This window comes from Cavia porcellus, unplaced genomic scaffold (assembly GCF_034190915.1).
Source record: "Cavia porcellus strain 051 isolate PalLab524CR breed Dunkin Hartley unplaced genomic scaffold, mCavPor4.1 scaffold_26, whole genome shotgun sequence".
Taxonomy (NCBI): Eukaryota; Metazoa; Chordata; class Mammalia; order Rodentia; family Caviidae; genus Cavia; species Cavia porcellus.
The window spans coordinates 11,091,994-11,112,874 of NW_026947509.1; the positions used below are offsets into that span (position 1 = coordinate 11,091,994).

The 20,881-nt window shown below is 47.8% G+C and overlaps 1 protein-coding gene across 3 annotated transcripts in view; it reads left to right on the plus strand.

Annotated features, from left to right (window-relative positions):
* Ptpn14 (protein tyrosine phosphatase non-receptor type 14) overlaps positions 1-20,881 on the plus strand; it is a 144,843-nt gene that overhangs the window by 53,324 nt on the left and 70,638 nt on the right. For all 3 annotated transcript variants that reach the window (XM_013157553.2, XM_003474584.4, XM_063236725.1), the window contains exons 2-3: positions 2,848-3,145; positions 13,078-13,247. In XM_013157553.2, coding sequence (XP_013013007.1) covers positions 2,972-3,145; positions 13,078-13,247 — 344 coding nt within the window. In that variant the 5' untranslated portion in view covers positions 2,848-2,971. The remainder of the gene's footprint in view (positions 1-2,847; positions 3,146-13,077; positions 13,248-20,881) is intronic.

The window sequence follows — 20,881 nt, forward strand, 5'->3', positions numbered from 1 at the left end:
CTAAATCCCCAGCCCTCATGTATTTTTTTTATTTTTATTTCCAATTTAATATTATTTTTCTCAGTACCAGTGTGTAGTGCAGTGTTTACCTCCCTCGTGTGGTGTTGGCACCTGTATTTGACACGCCTTAATTTCTTTTCATCCCCTCCCTCTCTCCTCTCCTTCCCTCCGCCTCTTCCCCTTTGAGAAATATCTATCTCCCAACTTCTTACTATCTTGCTTCTTATTTATACTTTGGGTTTCTTATATGAAACAAACCATGTGATATATTTATTTCACCGAAGGTTAAGGTCTCAAGATGCACTCTTTTTTCCTCCCAGTGACTCACGTTTATCTTTCCTGATGAACGCAGTGCAGCGTTCCACTGTGTGTGAGCACCACATTTCTGTGTAATTCATCTGTTGATGGACAGAGGCTGCGTCCAAGATTCAGCTGGTATGAGCTGGCTTTTAGAAGAACCAGACCAATTTGCTGCATATTTTTTTTTAAGTCAGTGCCTAATCTTGGATGTTTCTTGCAAGTGAAAGCTTTAGGGAATTATTTAAACACAAAATAGGCGCTTTCTAGTAGAGGTGTCGCTGTCTGTCCAGATGGCTCTGATCGCTATTCTTGCTGGGCCATCTACTGCAAAATAATCTTTTAGTACTGAAGTAGCCTAAGGCTACAGCGTCAAATGTTTGAACACGTGACAGGCTTGCAAACTGCAAAGCTGGAGTTCTGTGCGACGCCAGCAGAAAGCCCGAGGTGACAACCACTTTCCTAAAGGTACACGCAGAGGTCTGCATCCCATCCCCCCCAAGGTCCCTGTGCCAAGCTCGCCTGCTTTCCTGCTTGCGGGTTTGGTTTGTGAGAAACCCCGTGCCTGTCTGTGGTTGGCTTTTGATCTTACTGGTGCTGGGTTCCCCAGTGCCATCCTCTAGGACGTGTGGTTGAGGTTGTTTTATGCTCAGAGAAAGCAGAACCGAGCCAGTGCGTTCTTTTAGTAGGGTTTAAGGGGAGATGTGCCCAGGTGTGCAGTGCCCAGCGGATCAGAAATACATCTTGGGCCAATGGAGCGAGCAGTTATTTTTCTCTGTTCTAGGTTCTGGCCCATGCAAGCCTTCAGCCCAGCCCCTGCCCTGTGATTTGGGAAGGTGACAGGAATCTGTCAGCAGTGCATGCATCAGGCGTTTGTGTTTGAATTCCAGCCTCCTCTTCTCCTCTTCTCCTGCGGGGTGTGTCAGGTCCTCCCTAGTCCATGTCTGTATCTAGAGATCAGTTTGGCCACCTTGCAGGTAAACACAGTGCGCTGCCAACATAAAGTGACTTAGAAATGCCAGTGCCTGTCATCCGGCTGAGTCGCTAGCATGTGTTTAAGGCCTTTGTGAAACCCAGAGCTGTCACGCCAAGGAATGGGGTGTGCCCAGGCTGCGGATCAGGTGCCTGCTGTGGGCCCTGGGACAGTGTTTCACCGTGTTGCAGGTTAGGCCCTGGCAACCTTCACGGGCCCGGGGTTTATGGATGTCCACGCTCTCTCCTTTGTGAACCTGAGAACTCCTACGTGTGTTTCCAAGTGGGCTCTGGCTCAGGGACAGTCTGCGTCTGGGGATGGGTGAAGGGTGTTAGGCCTGGGTGGATGGGCCCGAGTTGGGGCCTCGAGGTAGCAGAAGAGCCCGTGGTCCTCCAGGCTGAGAGGAGAGCGCACTGTTCGGATGGAAAAGCATTTCCGAGAGAGGAGCGTTCTCAGCCTCCCTGCTTGCGTCACTGGCTCCGGTGGGCTGGTGCAGCCACTTCTGTGGCTGTTTTTCGGCAGCCTTCTCCCCGTGATAATGTTGTCATTTCCACTGGGTGGGATGTTGGGATGCCAAGAACCTCGAGATCTGAGTTAAACCCTCTGTGATGTGGTGACAGGGCCTTTGCATCCAGCATTTTGTAAAGGAACAAAGTGGTGGGCGGGTGGCTCTATCCATCTGTCTAAATATTTGTTGGAAAAAGACAAAGGGTTGCATTTTAAGTGTATGTGTTTTCCAGGTGGGAGGTGGCTTGGTGGGAGGCCTGGGGCTCAATCTCTAGCACTAATCGTAAAGTGAATTAATTAAAAATCACCAAAGAGCAGGACAGGGTGATGCATGCCTGTAGTCCCAGCACTTGGGACTGGAATGCTGAGGCAGGAAAACCACCATCCTAGGCTACACAGCAAGTTCAAGGGCAACCTGGACTACTTAGAGAGGCTTTCGCTCAAAACATAAGCAGGAACTCGATTCATATACTTTAAAATTGTTTTCAAAAATGGGCAGTGACAGTGTTACATGTGCCTTCCTACCACTTCATATCATCCATCCTGATAAATCATCAAAGTGTAAAATATAAAAAATACAAACAGAAGCTACCCATGGTTTAAAAAAGGTTCAGATGCAGCAGTGCAAAGAGGAGGAGGAATGAGATCACATCGCTCAGTTCAGAGATGCCCCGAAATCATGGCACCTCACTGGTTTGCATCTGTGGAATGGGTCTGAATAAATACCCTGTGGCAGCACTCGAACTGGATGGCAGGAGGCACCAGGGCCGAGAGGCTGCAGCCCCGTGTGCCTCAGCAGGCAGGGACTAGCATGGGGCCGGGTTGCAGAGACTCTGGGGTTTGAGCTATGGCTTTGCTGCGTCCTTGTGCAAAGTCAATAAAGTGCTCAGGCTCAGGCACAGGAGCCATCTAGCTCACAGGTGCGCGCGGCCAGCTTGTTTGCACGTGTGTGTGCAGGCGCGAGCGTGCATGTCTGTGTCCTTGTGCACGTATGTGTGTGTGTAAAACATGCATCACGCCACGGACAGATCCCCCACAGTGTGTGACCAGACTGTTTTTCCCGTTTGCAGCCATCCTGCAGAGACCGCGCCGGGCATGGACACCTTTCCCCGCCCCTGCAAGAGCACAGGTGGCTGTGTGACCGCCCGGGCACCAAGTCGCTGAGGCCAAGGCAGGAGAGCCCCAGCGCAAGCCATGCCTTTCGGCCTGAAGCTGCGCCGCACGCGGCGCTACAACGTCCTGAGCAAGAACTGCTTCGTCACCCGCATCCGCCTGCTGGACAGCAGCGTCATCGAGTGCACGCTGTCGGTGGAGAGCACTGGCCAGGAGTGCCTGGAGGCCGTGGCGCAGAGGCTGGAGCTGCGTGAGGTGAGCGGCTTGCGGGGACCGCGCTGGGGCCGGGGCTGAGGACCGGGCACCCGCGCCCACCTCCTGGCCCCTGCCAGCTCCGCCAGCCCACGGGATAGTTCAGGAGGACCAGGTGTTCTCCGCGTCGGCCCAGGCGGGACACCGTGCGCAGAGAGAGGACACGGGGACCAGGGCCCTGCCCAGAACTTCTAGAGCAGCCACTGCCCATGTGTCCCAGCCCCAGGGAGGCTTGGAGAGGGGAGAATGGGAGTGCTTCGCGCTAAAGCCACTTTCTGTCCTTGGGGCAGCTGCGCAGGGGCGTTGGCGTCCTGGCACCATGGCTGCGTATTGGGGAAGACGCCCACACGCAGGTGGCTGTGGCTGCTTTTTGTTTGTTTCTATATTTTCCTCTTCAAACAGAAGAGGAGGGGGAGCTCTCAGAGTGAGGCGGGGAGGCGGGGCTCTGGCGTTGGCTCCTTCCAGGACCCTGGTGTCCTCCTCACCTATGTGACAGCTTCAGGGATCACGTGCACTGCGGGCCGGCCGCTTAGAAGGTCACCCCACAGGGCACCTGTGTCTCCTGGGCTTTGTGTGCAGACTTGGGCTTTGGTGGCCGTGCAGGCTTGGAGGTTTATTTTCCTGGTCAGTTGCCTGTCCTGGACCTCAGGCGTCACCCGGGGCTTGGCACAATCTGAGTCCTGGCCTGGTGTGTCTTTTGCTTACAGGTGTCACATATTTAAACACACATCTGCCCACATGCAAGGGCACAAAGGAAGACCCTGCCGCTGTGGCTTGATGGGGCTGGACACTCATCTGAAGCCTTGTGTGACTTTACTCACAGACTATTTGAATAGCGATTCTGCTTTTGCAGTCAGATTTGCATCAAATTAGCTAAACATCATTTGCACGCAGCAGCGGGGTAGAGAGTAACGTGTGATTACGTTCTAACTCAGGCTTGGACTGGGATACTGCTCCATTACCCTCTTGCTTCGTGGCCTTGGAAAGTGACCCTCCTTGCGTGTGGGTTTCCACACCTGTGAAATGGAGATGAGGATGATGATTTCACAGAGCAGCTGTGGCTTTTAAAATAGCTTCTGTGTGGGAACTGCGTGCTGCTGTCTAGTAATCTGTAATTGTTTCAGCACTAATGTGTTACAGATCAGTTTTAGGCAGATCCCATTTCTAAAACACGTGACAAACGATAATCAGAAGATCCTTTCTGTTTGACTGCAGCGGTACCCAGCGGTTTCCGTGCGTGGTCTTACAGTTAAGGGTCCAGAACTGGACGTGAGTGGTGGGAGGAAAGGCTGCTGCTAAGTGGACCTGGGACCACTCTGCTGAGCCCTGTGGTCAGAAGAGAAAGAAGAGGGGGCATGCAGGGGGCCTGCCAGAGCTGTGGTACTTCTTCCTTGTCCCTACAGTGGACCCTCCAGTTCCAATCGGCCCAGTGCAGGAGCAGCTTGGGTTATGATCGGGACTTAGCTGTAACTTACACCCAGAGTTGTGAGTTATGTCCCACATGCTGGCCGCTTGTGCTTCCGGAGGTCTCAGATGTACACAACCCTCAAAGAGTCCTAGAAGGAGCATTACCACTTTCTTGTTTGGGGTTCATGGAGAAACCCTTGACCAGTGTCTTTCTAGGGCCCCTGGGATCCCCCTGTAGACCAGAGAGGGGGTTTGAAGGGCGCTTAGAGGAGCTCAAGCCTCCCAGTTAGCGAACTGGTTCCCAGCCAGCACTTGGGAACACATTGCGTCCCTGCATCAAGGGTCTACTGTGTTTCTTGAACAGCGTGGTGTCTCGAGTGATTGCTTTGTGTGTGCCTTGTGCTAGGTATGCAGACTCAGCTGAGAAGACAGAGCGTGCAAAGGTATGAGCAGATTTACATGGGTGCTGTGCTATTGTGGATTCTGGCATCCAAGGGGCTCCTGTAATGAATCCTGTGGAATATTTGCACAGTCGTGGTGCTCTGTGCAGGGTGTACCTTTAGGATCGTACCCCTCCCCTCACCCCATGAACTTGCTAGAATGAGGGAGAATAGAGCTGGCCCTGGTGGCCGCCCAGGCTGTGGGTGGACAGGGAGCTCTGCTCGTCCTTCCTGACGCACGCTGCATGGTGACCACGGAGATGAGCATGCTGCTGTGGAGGGAGAGGAGGACAGAAAGGAGCAGCAGAGTTTGGTGGCCTGCATAGGGGCCAGACCACAGTGTCCCCAGCCCTGCTGCCTCAGTGGCTTAGTAGATGGCAGAGTGACCCACCGACCCCAGGCCTCAGGCTCTTGTCTGCAGAGTACAGGGAGCCATAGGGGCAGCCTCCATGGGTCCTTGGGCAGAGTCAGTTGGTTTTGCCGAGATGCTACAGTGTCACAGGGCCTGGCACCTTTGGGTCTGCTTGCTGCATGTCTGGATGGTTTTAATGATTAGAAACCATGATCTGATGTTGAACCTGTAAGTCTCCAACTCCTTGAAGAGTTACTAAAAATGGCACTGTTCACCAACATTCTGGGAGGCTGAGTCAGGAGGATTGCTGCATAATCGAGGCCAACCAGGGCTGTACAGTGAGTTCAGAGTCAGCTGGACTACACAGTGAGACCCTGCCTCAAAACACACATGCACACAAATTTCAAGCCCAGTTTTGTGACTTACTGAGACCCTGTCTCAAAGTAAAAAATACAGGAAGAGGCCTGGGTACATAGCCCAGTGTAAAGGCCCTGAATTCAATCCCAGTACTGAAAACAGAACAAGATTGGAAAGTTCACGCTGTCCAGCATGGTGGCCACATATGCTTGAGCGTGGTTGGCTCAGCGTGTGCTAAGTGTGCATCTCACACCAGACATAGAAGACTTGGCATGGAAAAGAATTCAAATGTTCAGTCATTAATCTGGGAACAGTGGTGCAAACTTGTGTCGCCATGCTTGGGAGGCTGAGGCAGGAGAATTGCTGTGAGTTTGTGGCAGCCTGGGTTACAGAGTAAGATCTTGTCTGAAAAATAAAACAAAACAAAATGTGTACACACACAAGTGTGCATGCACACACACATACTGCCAAAAATGTACATATACAGCAAAAGAAAAACGTGTAAATATTTTAATACTAAATTTATCCAGACATCATGCAGTTAATACAAGTTACCATTGGCCTCTACAATGATAAGAGATGACCAGAGCCGTCATTGTGAGCTTCCAGACGTAGTACAGCAAACTTGGTTCACCTTGATCACTGAGATTGCTGTGCATGCCTTTTTTTGGGAACTGGGAATCAAACTCAAGACCTCTCACTTGCCAGGCTGGAACCATGCACCATGCGGCTGAGCTACATCCCCAGCCCTGTGCTTGCATTTGCAATTTGTTCCCTAAGGGCTGGCAGTATGGTGGCTTTTCTGTGATACACAACACCCTGTTGGGTTCCCTACACAGTAACACTCTGTTAAAAAAAGTCACACTAGTTTTCTTTTCCTAAAGTGTGTGGACATTTTTTGCTGGAGTCTCTCTATATAAATATTCAATAATTAATTTTATATTGAGGACAGGTTGAGATGATATTTTAAATACATCATTTTTCAATAAAATTTATTAGAGGTAAATTTCACCTCGGTACTTTCAAAAGTAGCAACTAGAAAATTTAAAATTGAATACAGGATTCCTATTGTATTTCTAGTCAGTAATAATATTCTAAGAAAGGCAAAAAGGATTTTGTTTCTGTTGTTGTTGTTTGAGACAGGTCCCGCTGTGTGTTTCTGACTGGCCTTGACTTACTGTGTAGCCTGGGCTGGCCTTGAACTCCTGGCGAGCCTCCTGCCTCAGCCTCCCTGGTGCTGGTAACAAGCGTGATAATGGATGCAGTGCAGGGCTTGCTTAGCACTGAGGCTCTGGGTTTGATCCGCCATGCTGCAAACATAAAATCACCCAAGCCAAACAAGGAGTCTTGATAAAGTGTAGAATTGTGCCAGGATGATACCATTTACAGATAGACCTGTTTGTACATTTTTCTTTTCTTTTTGGTCTTTTTTTCAGTTTTATCGGTACTGGGGATTGAACTCACGACCGCCTGCTTGCAAGGCAGGTACTTATGCTGCTGTGCTAAATCCCCATCCCCTGTACTTTTTTCTTAAAGATGGTAAGTGCAAGAGAGAAAAAATGTGTTTAAAATGTCTGAGATGCTCTTCATTGCTAAACCGACTGGACTAGAAAACTGCTTTAGAAATTCCAGAGCTCTAGACAGTAAGTAAATAGACAAACAGTTCCCGGTTTGGGTTTTTAAAGCCCGCCTCCCCTAGCAAATGCACAATCATTTTATAAGTTTGGTAGTTTCCCCCTAATTTGGCCTCTTTTTCCTTTTTTGCAAAGGCGTATTTTCATGTTTACTAAAAGCTCATTTCTCCAGCACTCCCAGCTGTAGTAGGAAATGGAAACTGTCTTCAGCATTGCTGGCGGTTACCAAGAAGTTTCCCAGGCATTCCCTCCCATGGAAGAGAAGTGCACTGGATCTGAGCTCAGCCTGAGCAACGTAGTGAGACCTGTCTCAAAGAAAAGTAAAATGGCTGGGCAAAGGCATTGGGAGAGAGAGAGAGAGAGAGAGAGAGAGAGAGAGAGAGAGAGAGAGAGAGAGAGAGAGTGTCAGAGTCACACAGAGAGAGATAGAGACAAGACAGGCAGGCAGGCAGGCAGGCAGGCAGGTAGAGAGAGGAGGGAAAGAGAAGGAAGGGAGGGAGGGAGGTTGGTTGTGTTATATTATTAAGGATGCTTGTGTGGTTTGAATATTTTGTTAATCTTTTGGCAATTTTTACCCCTGAGTGATTTGGGGAGTCCACGATTAACTGGAAAAAAAATCATCTCTCTGGCTCTATCCAGTAATTGTGCTGTACATTGCAGTTCTTTATGCTCATCTCCATGACTGGACCCTCACCAAAGATTGAAACAGTCAACAAGGATTCAGACTCTGCTAAGTGTCAACTGGAGCAGATGCCTGCTCTTCGGATCGCGCGTTATTTTTGCTTTGTAGAGATGATAATGTGCAATGTACTCACCTCACAGGGCCTCGGTTTTCTCAGACTGGGGAGTGTGGGTGAGATGCTTGTAAGGAATGGAGGCTTCTTTCTTTCTGTCTGTCTTTCTTTCTTTCTTTCTTTCTTTCTTTCTTTCTTTCTTTCTTTCTTCTTTCTTTGTGGCTATTGGGAATCGAACTCAGGACCTCATGCTTGCCAGGCAGGCAGGGCTGAGCTACCTCCCCAGCCTCCTCCTCCTTAATTGATAGCTGAAATACCACATAAAGCAGGCAGCTGTTACAGTGTAATGCAGGTTTTTGTTGTTTATTTATTTTTTTGAGATAAAAATCACTCTGTATTTCAGGTTTGCCTTGAGCTTACTATGTAGCCCAGGCTGGGCTTGAACTCATAGCAATCCTCCTGTCTCAGCTTCCCGAGTGCTGAGATTACAGGTGTGTGCTTCTACCTGTGAGATATTTTAATAATGTGAAATATTAATACTCAATGTGAGATATTTTCATACTTTTACTTCTGGATGATTCTTCAAAATATATCCTTTAAGATCAAGAGTTTAATCTCCTCACACCATTGGTCACAAAACTGGAAAAACAAAACTCAAAAAACCTCTCATTTATAGTTAATATGCAGAATCTTATCACATCTTTACAAATAAATGAATGAACAAGTCCATATCACCTCAAGTTATTTATTTATTTATTTTTTTGTCTTTTTCCTTTTTATTGGTACCGGGGATCGAACTCACAACTGCCTGCTTGCAAGGCAGGCGCTTATGCCGCTGAGCTAAACCCCCAGCCCCTCCTCAAGTTATTTTTAATAGATTTTTGTTTTGCTTTGCTTTTCGAGACAAAGTCTTGATACAGTTCAGGATGGCTCTGAACTCACTATATCATCCAAGCTGGCCTCAAACTCATGCATGGATCTTCCTGCCTCAGTTTCCCCATTGCTTGTTTGATTGCTGCGCATATTTAGTGATTGGCTTCTCTCTCTGGGGACTGACGCTTTGCCTTCTTTTCTCAGCCCTGTGCCAGCTTGGAGCCTTGCTCCAAGGTGGCATGAGGGTCAGAGGGCCTGGCTTCTGTTTGCTGCCTCAGACCTGCAGTGTTTTGGGCACTTCCTTGGGGAGTCCCCTGAGGTCCTTCTGGTCACAGCAGAGGTGGCTTCTATTTGGAATCCTCAGCCACATTTTTCTCAGTCGCATGGCTGCATTTGGTAGTGAAGCCTAATGAATTGGATATCACTCCCGCTTAGCTGGGCAGGCTGAGGAAGCACAGGCCTGGGTGGATGGGGTACTGGTCCCTGGGACAGTTCGAGGGAGCCGGTGGGTGCTGGGCTGTCCGCTTCCATTTTCGGGAGGCACTGTGGACTCAGCGACCTGAACAGGACCGGAGGCGAGAGAAGCCCTTGGAGGCTGGGTCTTTCCACGCCATAGCAGGAACACAGCTGGGGGGCCATGAGCCCAGCAGGGGAATAGGTATCCATGGCCTTTCCTTCTCAGAGATGACAGGGGGTGCAGTGCTGCAGAGTGTCCCGGCTGCCAGTAGGCTGAGGCTCTGTGCTGTGGGCGACCTGCTCCCCAGCGCCCCCTTCCCCTGAAGCCCAGCCCTTCGGGTCCTTCTGCAGCAATCCCATCGGGTCATTGCATGCTGACACCCTCTGGTATGCTCGGCATACTCTGGAAAATACTGTATTTGGGCCACAGAAAAAATGTCACACCACAAATTAGGTTTTTCCACTTGAAGTGGTTTGCTTTGTGTTTTAGAACTGCATGCTATTGCTACCTTACTCTGAGTTCTCCTGGACCCCGTCACTCTGTGTGTGTATGGGTGTGCGTGTGCTGGTTTGCATATGTACGTGTGCTCTCCAAGGCATACTTCTTGGGCTCTGAGTGGTTTTTTTTGCAGAAGGTCAGGGCTGTCTTCATTGTCCTGCATAGGTGGTGTTATGCCGTGTCTAGATGTCCCACCAAAGCCACACAGGGTCATAGATGGGGCTTTTTCAGAAGTGGCTGGATCTGACTGTGTGATGCTGGGATGGACTCATGGTGCGTTGCTAGAGTCAGGGCAATGGGGTTAAGGGTGTGAGTGCTGCCCACCTTGAGTGACATGGATAAGATGTGAGGGACAGAAAGAGCTGTGGTCGCCCCGAGTTGTTTCGCTGCCTTCTGCCCGCTGCGGATTGTTTCTCCTCTGTGATGTCAACCTGCCTTGGAGCCAGCCCACGATGGACTGAAACCTCCACAAACTGTGAGCTAAAGAATCCTTTCCTCCTTTCACTTTGTATATTGAGTATTTTGTCTCAGCAAGGAGAGAATAGTAACTAAAACAAGTGGGAATGGAAAGATATTTGAAATAACTCTTCTTCAAGGCACAACAGCAATAAAAATACTAATTTCTTCCCAGAAAACAATCAGTTGTTGAACGTACATGCAATACAGTGGGTGCTTCATAATCTTGAGTGTTCTTAATTTGAATGAATATTATAATTAGAATGAAGTGTGGACCATAAAAATACCTCCCAGATGTCAAAACTACTTTTGGTGAAAGGTAATAAATCACGATTAATTGGTTAAGCAGTTGTGCAGCTTGCTTTCCTTCCCTCCACCCATGCTTTAAAAGGGCTTCTTTCCAACCATAATAATTATGACATCCCATGTTATGGTTTGTGACTATTACCTCATTCATTATATGCAAACTCTCCTTGTCATCCATGCAGCTTGAGACCCTTTTATGGCTCTGTCTTCCACGCAGGAATTCAGTGTGATGTGCAGCTGGCTGGGACTCTATTTAGCTACATTTGCGGAACTGAGTGCCCAGGGGACGTCATTTGGAAGCCTAAACCAGTATCATCTGTTCCTGAGGATAACATCCGATTTATGTCCCAGTGTCCCGTAAACACCTATAATGAGACTGAAGAAGAACGTAGCGGATCGACTCCTGTGCAGTTTTCTTACATCTCTTTGTGTTATTTAGAGTTGGTCCCTCTTCTTCTTTTGTCTGCTTCTTCTCCTTTACTTCTGACACCCCCTGTTTTCTAACTGTGTGGTTCCTAAGCATCCAGGCAGCTTTTCATCCCTGTAATGATTGCCTGAGATAACCAGCTTGTTAAGAGAAAAGGCTGATTCTTTGTTCCATAGTTTCAGAGGTTCAAGTCCATGGTCAGTCTGTTGCTTTGGGTCTGCAAAAGAGAAGAGAAAGGTGCAGGGTTCCCCATTCCTCAAGGGCCTACCCGAGAGCCTCCACAAGACACTGCCTCTTGGGGAGATTCCACTCCTCTTTCTAGCATGAAGCAGACCAGGCCTTTAATACCATCCCAGATCCAAACTGTGGCAACAGAGACACCAGAGTGCTGATGAAAAAGACTCATTGGGCCTCTCACCTGCCTCCATTCACCAGTGAGGAAGGTGGTGATGATGATGATGGTGGTGTAACAGCTGTTGTGGCCCCTGCTCCATCAGCCACAGAAGATATCATTGGTGCCTATCTGTCCGGCATGCAGCTTACAGGCCTTAGCTAAGTTGTGTGCCTCATAGCTTGTGGGTGAGCATCATCCTTGTTCCCATTTTACAGATGAGGAACTGAATCTCTAGGGCTCAGTCAGTAACTTGCACCCAGCTCCTGAGGTGTGGAGCGCAAGAGCTGGGAGAGAAACTTAACTGGCTTCTAAGCTCATTTGTTTTGTGTCCAGCCCCAATCCATCTTTCCAGTGTTGTTACTCTTGTTGGGCCACTGGTAGATTCACTGAAGCTCGGTGGTGGACAGCAAGGGCCTCCAAGTTGGTAGAAAGATGCTCCGGGCTGGGGGTTGCATTCTGTAGCTAGTTTCTGATGTGAATGTGCCCTTTGGAACACTGTAGACAAAAATGGGTGGGATTATTGTATCTTTCCCACAATAAATGCACTGAAAGTATCCTTTAATGCATCTCAGTCTGCAGCCTAATGTGGGCAAGAGAGACAGACTTTCTGGTCCAGTGAGAGTTAGGGTTAGGGTGAGGGTCAGGGCAGGGACTGATCCTTGGTACGCTGAGTGGGCAGCCAGCTGGGGCGGGAACCTAGGTGCAGGAACACCTCTGCACAGTCAATGTTGCAGTGAAAACATCCTTTTGAAGGCGGGTTTCCAGGTGTGCTGTGAACCATTCCTAGGCTATAATTGAAATACAAAAGCACCTTCAAAGTGCTGATCTATCTATTTGGTGATTATTGTGGTAATCCTGAAATCCTAGCATGAATTAATATAAAGACAACATCGGTTGCATAAAAGTACCCATTTTAAATGATTTAGCGTGTTGTTCAAAACTACACCGGTTGAGGGTTCAAGTGTGAGAGTGAAAAATCTCACTTTAGTCTATCAAATCCCACCGTAAGCAGCCATGTGGGGCTCTGAGGCAGCTGTAGGACAGGGGTGGCTCCCATTCCCAACCTGGGGTCTGCAGAGGGATTTGCTGCAGTTCATGTATAATAAAGGGGAATGGGACAGTGTTTTTAAAGTCCTTCATTAAAGCTCGAAATGATGAAATGCATTTTTGCTTACAGTCTGGTGCTCTGTGCAAATGTGCAGTGAGGAAGTTTTCAGCTGGCCGGAGGTTTTGTCTTTGGCGTGGGGCGATGATTGATCTCCAGCAGGTGGGAGGGCGGGGACCGTGCAAAAGCAGACTTCATATCTTAGGAAAAAATCACTGTGCTCAGCACCCTGTGCGACCGTGTTCCTAGCACAGGTACTATGTGGGAACTCACAGCTGCGGTAGCAGGCGTGGGCAGGGGTGGTACACGTGGCAGCTTTGGGAAGTCATGGCATTGTGTGGCCGTGACTTTTTTCATTTCTGCCATGCTCGAAGACCTTGTGTATAGGCTGAAAAGCAAATGGCGCAGCAGGTGCAGGAGAACCGTTTCCTGCGTGGTCTTGGGATGCCTGTGCTAAGCCCGAGCTGATGAAATTTTCTTCCCCTTTTCATCCAGACGCACTACTTTGGCCTTTGGTTCCTCAGCAAGAGCCAGCAAGCTCGATGGGTGGAGCTGGAGAAACCGCTGAAGAAACATCTGGACAAATTTGCTAATGAGCCTCTGCTGTTCTTCGGAGTCATGTTCTATGTGCCAAATGTGTCATGGCTTCAGCAAGAGGCCACAAGGTAGGTGCCCGTCCGTCCCCCTGGATTCCATGCCGGGGCGTGGGGACTTCCTGCCAGGCCCTGGAGGGGTTGATTCAGTTGTGAGAGCCCAGGGGTGGCCGAGGGTGGGGTTGTTTACCCCTTGCTTTGTAGCTGTGAAGTGTAGCTAACCCTGGTGGCTCCCCTAAACCTGGGGAATCAGCGGTCACCCTGCTGAGCCGGGTGGAATTTTGTGTCTAGCACCATAGACAGTGTGTTTGTGGCAGATGGTGGATAAAATGGATCTGCTGGATTTTGATACAGATTTAGCCCCCAGGATGTTTCGTACGCCTTTCAACCCAGAGAATCCCTGAAAAATGTAGCCAGCTATTTTGGATTTGAGGACTAGAGTTTTGATTACCCTGGACCAAGAAGAGGGAATGGGGACCACATAGTCTAGCGGAGGCTGGGGGACCCACCTGCTGTCCTCCTTCTCATCTGTAAAGTAAGGCTTTAGGAGAATCCATGGAGTTCTGATAGTTTATGATTCACTGAGCGAAACAGGTATTTTATTTTATTTTATTTTTGTGGGTGTTCTTGCAATTTACTTATTGGTAAGGTTTTCATGAAAATACCCAAGGGTCACCTCTGCCAGGTGGCTTTCCATCAGGGAAGGGAATTGCAGAAACCCTCTGACTTTCCTTGTTTGCTTGGTTCCTGGCACCCAGAGCACTTGGCAAGGACCAAGTGATGTGTGCAGAAGGAGGTGCTGGCACAATGTTCTATGTGACTTTTACTTACAGAGTTTTACAGATCTTAAATTTCTGGAATAAAGATGCATTTGAGATTTTTGTGTACATTTATGTAGTCTCTGTTTTGTTTTAAATCAGAAGCCATTATTGAATAGATGGTATATCTGAAAATAGACACCAGGATTTAGCTCACTGAGTGACTCAGAAAAGCAGGAATTCTGCCTGTTGCATGGTTGTCATTTGAAGCCCTCTGATACGGGCACTGCTTTCACGTGATCTCCTTTATCTAAGTTTTTCCTGTGGAAAAAATTATTAAGTCCCTCTGCTGGGGACTTAACACAGGATAAGTGTACAGGATAAGTGTACTTAGAGCTGCGTTGTCTGACTGTTAGAACATAGCATTAGGTTAATAAAGTCAGAGAGTTGCTGAATCTTGGCTCTTGGGCAGTTAAACACTAGGCAACAGGGACAAGGGTGAAGCTCAGAGTATCAATTAGTGCCTGTTTCAAAAGTCTGCAGGAAAAATGATGTGTTACTCAAGACAGACTCACTCTGGGAATGCCTCTGCTGAGGGAGGGCAGGCAGGCCAAATGGCCAGGGCCTGAGAAATGGTGCTTTCTAAAGTCAGGAGTTGAGTAAGCTTCGCAAAATGAGGCCCTCGAGGGCCAGGGGCTTTCTTTAGATGTCTGTAGCAGCTTCTGTGAGGGGGAGTATTGTGTTAGCTCCTGGGCACAGACTGAGGATGCTCAGTAAGGGGAGTTTCAGGACTTGAAAGGCTGCCTGTTTGGCTCAACATAACAGCGGAGCGTTTAAAAGTAAAGGCGACCATGTAGAAGAGGAACCAGACTTATAAAAGGGTAAGGTCTCTGAACGCAGCAGTGTGGACTCTATGGCCTCTGTAGTGTGTCTCAGAGGCCTCCGCCACACTGGACTGGATCTTGCAGCGGTCACGTTATTTAGAAACCAGAGGTCTGCTGTGCCATCACCGCCTGGACCATTTATTATAAATGTGGGTTCTAGAGCTTCGCCAGAGGATCCACTTGGAATGGTGAGGGTGGGAAGCAGGACTCCCCAGGTACTTCTGGTTTCATCCAATCTTGGAAATCAGGGAACTGTTTCTAGTTGCAGGTTTTCCAGATAAGTATACTTCAGGTTGCCTTATCGGACTGTCAATATTTGCATTCATAAACCAACACAAAAAGTGTTTTGACTTCCAAATATGAGGTGTAGTGTAAGAAGTTTTGGAGGTAGTTACGTGGGAGAGAAGACTTCTCTTTTGTTTTTGTTTGGTACCGGGGATCGAACTCACCACCTCACATTTGCCAGGCTGGTGCTTGTGCCCCTGAGCTAAATAAATCCCCAGCCCAACTTTTTCTTTTTTGCTTTAGAATTTCTTTTGTTTAGCCTAGCACATTAAGGTAAAAATTAATAGGGAGGGCAAAGAATGCTTTCTAATACAAGATTTGAAGCAGACTCTTACTGTCATTTGAACAGAAAAACAACAAAAGAAAAACTTCAAAGCTTTAAAAGACTCTTGTAGATTTAAACATTGGGGCTGAACTACGTTGATTTCAGGTATAACCTGCTTTTTGATGTTTAAAGTTAGGAACTGGGTTAGGAGGAGGAATTGTGCATGTGTATGTGCGTGCGTGCGTGCGTGCGTGCGTGCGTGCGTGTGTGTGTGTGTGTGTGTGTGTGCATGTGTATGTATGTGTTCTGCAAAATGTTTGTTGCTCCCCAGGGGCCCTAAAGTTGGAATGTGTCAGGGAAGTACACCTAGGCAGGCAGAGGAGAAATCTGAGTCCAGATTGTTGTAAAAATCATGAAAGTTGAAAGAAGGAGAAAGGAAAGAAAAAGAGGAGAAACTGCACAGCCTTAGGAAAGGCTGAGGGCCGCCAAGGATGACCCAGCACACAGGAGGCAGGAATCTGGCTGGTTTAAACAGAATCGCATGTGTGGATGCTGAGGTTTGCTGGGTTTGCTTCTGGAGATGAAAAGCTGTGAAGTCCAAAGCCAGGATGCTACTGCCCACAGTCAGGGGGCCTCTGTGCATCTGATGCTTCTTGGGAGGTTTTAGAGATCCTCTGAGATCCCAGCTGAATATGAAGCTGCCTTCCAGCAGAGTAGCTGAGGGGAAGCCTTGGGGCGGGGCTGGGTTCCAGTGGAATGTTCCAGGGAGGCCCTGCAGCCAGCTCCAGGGCCCTGGTCCCCAGTTTCCAGGATCAAGGGTGGAGATGGGCTTTGGCATCTCCAGAGCACCTGGGGTCCCAGGCTCTGACACCAAACAGTGAGTCTTTGTGATGCCCCACAGGGGAAGATATTTGCATAGATTAGAAGTAGAAATCTGTCTTTCATTTGCAGGCAACCGGTGAAGGAGGCGACCATCTGTTGCTTAAGAAATAAACCTTTGTCTGGAGCCAACCAAACTTGTTTTCAGCCAACACATGTTTGCCTTGGTTTGGCTCCTTCTGGCGAAGAGGAACGCAGGTTCTATAGCATTAGTCACGAGCAGCGATTTCTTCTCTCTGAATGCGGACAAAGAGTCCAGAGTTAGTACAGGGATTTTAGGGCTTGGGGCATGGATGCAAACCTGTATTCTTGGCTGAGGATACATAGAAGTAAAAGGAAGGTATATTTAAAAAGTGTTAGTTTCACTTCTTGTCTCCAGACAGCTCCACCCAGCCTGGAAACGTCCAGGTTAATAAAGTGTTCTGAGCTTTGCAAAGCTTTGAGAGTGATGAATTAGAAAGCTTTTTTGACATTAGTGTGGTAGTCTGTCTCTTCATTCTTCACCATCTCAGGACCAAGTATCTCCAGAGTGCAGGGAGGCGGCTAAAATACAAGGACCACGTTGGAGAAGAAAGGAACGATTCTGCTTTAAGGTGGCAAAAGATATTCAGAGGCAAGCACAGCTTAGGGGGAGTACAAATAAAATAGGGAAATTCTGATGGGATTCTAGAAGTGCAAAGAAAAACTGGCAAAAAACAAAAAAAGGACCTTGTAGGAGACAGCTGGGGGTGAGTCATGAAACCATAGGAATCAGGGAGATTAAGAACCTCTGAGACTATTAACCTCTACTTGTACTGTAAGATATATTACCTTGGGGCTTTAAAAATGTTAGTTTCCCCCTTCGGCTAAAATGACTCAAGGGATTGGACCACCACGATTTTTTTCCATTTTGCTCTGTTTCTCCTACTCCTTTTGGCCAGACTTTCTGTTCAGCAAGAGGACGCTGGCTCACAGTACATCTTCCCCCACTCTCCTCTTGACTCTAAGGAAATATTTTTGTAATGTGTTTTAAAGATTTGCATAGCAACAGGCTCTTTATAAACACATGGTTTTCAGATTTTTCTGGACCCAGAAAGAAAAAGAAAAGATGGTCTGTGAGAGGTGGAGAAATTCTTAGTCAAACAGAAGGAAATGTAATAATAGCAAGGGGCAATCAGGAAACTGCTGGCCACCATCGCTGCGTTTGGTGTAGGGCTGGGATTTTCTGGACCCTTCCTCAAGCAGGGAAGTCCCTCATTTTTGAAGACTATGAAGAACACTTTTCCAAGACAATTCTGAAGAATGAATGGAGGATTTGAGATTTGGATGGCTGAGTGCCGCCATGGATTAAAAATTTCTAAGGTTCTAAGCCATGCTGGTTCTTTTACAAGACACGTCTGTGTCTGTATAACCCCTGATGAGCTGTGTGTTGTAGATAGCAGTGGAGCTTCTCTCTGTCCCAGTGAGGTCCTCGTCACATCGCTTCCTTTCCCAGGATGCATTGCCGTGGGGCTGTCCACCCTGGCAGTGTGAGCGCCCTGCAGAATTGAATGGCACCTCTGCTGCTCCTGCTGCATCCTTGGCCTAGCACAGTGCTCAGGCAGAGCTGCAGGGGTCCCACATCAGCCCCTCTGCTGCCCCCTGCCCCGAGAGGACACACCCACTCCTGCCCCAGCCCTGGCCTACGTGGCCCCGTCCTCGTCTGCTGGATAGCACAGCCTAGCAGTTATTTCCAAGAGGATTTTTAAAATACTTCGTCTCTGTATGGACTTGCATGGGGCATTCTTCAGTGTTCACGTGGCTCCTGCCAGGGAAGAGCTGGCTGGACCAGTTGTCTTCCCACCGCTGGGAGGGCCTGCCCACATTTCAAGTGCTGAGGCTTAGGGGGGTGACTGAGGCAGGAAAAGTGCTCTCTGGGTGATGGAGAGTGTGACAGTGAAGTTTGATTATTATGTATTTGGACGGAGAGGGGTCCTTCGGTAGCAGGCGTATAGATGGCAAAGCCTGGTTAGGGGGAGCCCCACGTCCCCAGGAGGGACAGAAAGGTGTTGTGTGTGTGTAACTAGGTTCCAGGAAGTCATCCCAGTGACCTGATTAAAGCTTTCTTCACCTCTCCTTTCTTGTAAACACCACTGCTTCCCCCCAGACCCTCGCCATGTGCCCTGTGTACAGTGGCTGCTAAGTTACAATTCAGAGCATCTCTTGTGAAGGCTCCGTTTACAGTCGTGCTTCCGTTTCCTTTACACCTTTAATTTTGTTTCTTCTGTTCAGTTCTTTGATTATTTGGGAATGTCACATTCATGGTTATTGAAAGTTTGCCCGCAGTTTTGGAAATCAGGACTCTCTTGGGATTGAGCACCAAATCCCCCTGGAGGGGACATGGCGGGGAACCGGGGTCCACCTCCAGGCCACCCAGTCTGTCCGTGTTTGGGAACGCATCCTCCTGCAGTTAGGTATTGAGAATGGCCTTGTTTCTGCCAGGCACTAAGGGATCTTGAGATGTTGGGTACTGGGATCTGGTCTCAGAGATTCTGTGCAGTTATGCAAAACAAAGTAGGGGGAAACGCCTGTTCATAATAAACATCAACCTCAGGGAGGAAGAGTCGCTTTCCACAAAGAAGTTGCACATATTTTCTAAAAGGTTAGCTACCAATGGCATTCCTTTTCTTGAACCCTCAGTAAACATCACACCTTAGGCAGTCTGCTTGCTGGTAGAAATATGAACAGAAACAGATCTCGGTGCCCCCAAAGAGTTATATCCCCACAGAGCTTTTCTTTCATTTCCATATATTTGATTTATTGGAGACTTATTTGAGTCCGTGTTACCCTGTGTACTTCAGGGAGGAAAGCGCCCTGCTTTGGTGAAACCTGTAGGGGTCATATTTGGGTGCACTTCATTGCTTGTGGCCTGGTGTTCAGACAGGCCTGGCTCTTGTTTTAATGTTGTGCTGGTGCCATCTTGAAATTTTTGATTTTAGGTGATAGGTCCTGCCTTTTCACTTTGCATTAAGCTCTGCAGTTAAGTAGCCGGCCAGGGACAGCTCGCCGGTTATTCTTACTTCTGCCACTGTTCACTCAGCTTGGCTCATTCAGTTGTTGAATTGTGATTACTCCTCTGATGGGTGGGCCCCAGCCTGCTGTTATGATTGTCATCAAAGAGAAAAAGCAATTTAAGAAAACACAGGGGACCAGAAGTAAAAATTTTACTGCCTTTGCAAACCTGAAAAGAGGATGGTCCATTTCCACTCTGGACCTGCTCCTGGAAGAGATTGGGAGAGGGTACAAAGCCGATGGAATTCCCTGCAGAGAGGGAACTGATTGGCTTGCATCTATTCCCGACTCACGCATGGCATGAAGATGGCTGTACTTTAGTGCCTGCTTCCTTGTACATGTCTTGCAGGGGCACCGTGAATCGCTTCTGGTTTTCAACCCTGGTAGGTTTTAGCGTTAGTTTGCAGGTAGATAATTATTTACGTACCCCACTGTCACTGAAACAGAGACGAAGAGACAAATTAAATGAAGGTAAATGAATCATAATCTAGATGCTTCTCTGCTGTTCTTTCCCTGCAGGGGATTTGTGTGTGTGCACGTGTGTGTGTTTGTGCATGCGTTTGTACACACTTGTGTGCTTGCACACTTGGATACTGAACCTGGGACCTCCAGGATGCAAGGCAAGAGCTCTGCCACTGCATTACACACTCACTCCAATCAGTGTTCTTCAGTAAAATCACTAGACATAATTTTATTATTCACTGAAGAAAAAAATAGAATTTCAAAAGGAAATAAATCAGAGATCTTGTTCATATTTTAGGTACTGTTTAGGGCTGGAGATGTAGCTCAGCACAGTGCCTGCCTGGCAAGTCTGAGCCCTGAGTTCAATTCCTAGTATATAAAAAAAAAGAATTCTTTAGTGCATCTGCAATGTTTGATCTTTATAAAGCAAGAACACTTGTAAATATGCTTTACCCACCAGTAAAAGAATTTTCAAAAACAGGTCGAGTATACCTCAAAGAAACCTTTTGCCTTTAGGTCTTAATTTTATTATTGCATATTTTAACCCTGTGGTTAATATGAATTCACTAGTCTATCATTTGGAACTTCTGTGTGTTTCTACCAAGTTGTTTGGTAAGTAATTTCTGAAGCAAAGGTGCTGCTTTTATCTTTTGTGGGTTCCTTGATTTTCAAATACACATTCATCCACTCATTCCAAGTGGTTCTTCATTAAGTATTAGCATTGCAAGACTAGGGAAGCTTCAGCATTCAACCCATGAAATATTAAAGGTCTGGATTAAAAAGCATGGATTAAAAATTTAAGACCTCATGCTTTTTCAAAAGCTAGGCAGTGTGTGAGGAAATGTTACAACACTGCAATGTTTACCTTTAGCAGAGGGGTGGAGAGAGAAGAAAAACAAACAGAAGAGGTGTTCAGCATGTCAGAGCGTGTGAAGCTGTGCTTTATGAGCAATTGTAAAGACATCTACTCCTTACTGAGGGTTCCTGGGACTTGTAGAACGGGTAGGATTGGGGAAACATGTTGATTTCATAAAGGGATTCTTAAAAAATCTTGGGGTGGGGGAGACTCAAAGTATAGTAGACCCTTTGGAGTTCTGTGCTTAACCTTTCCCTGGATGGAGAGAGGGAAGCGGACAGGTGTTC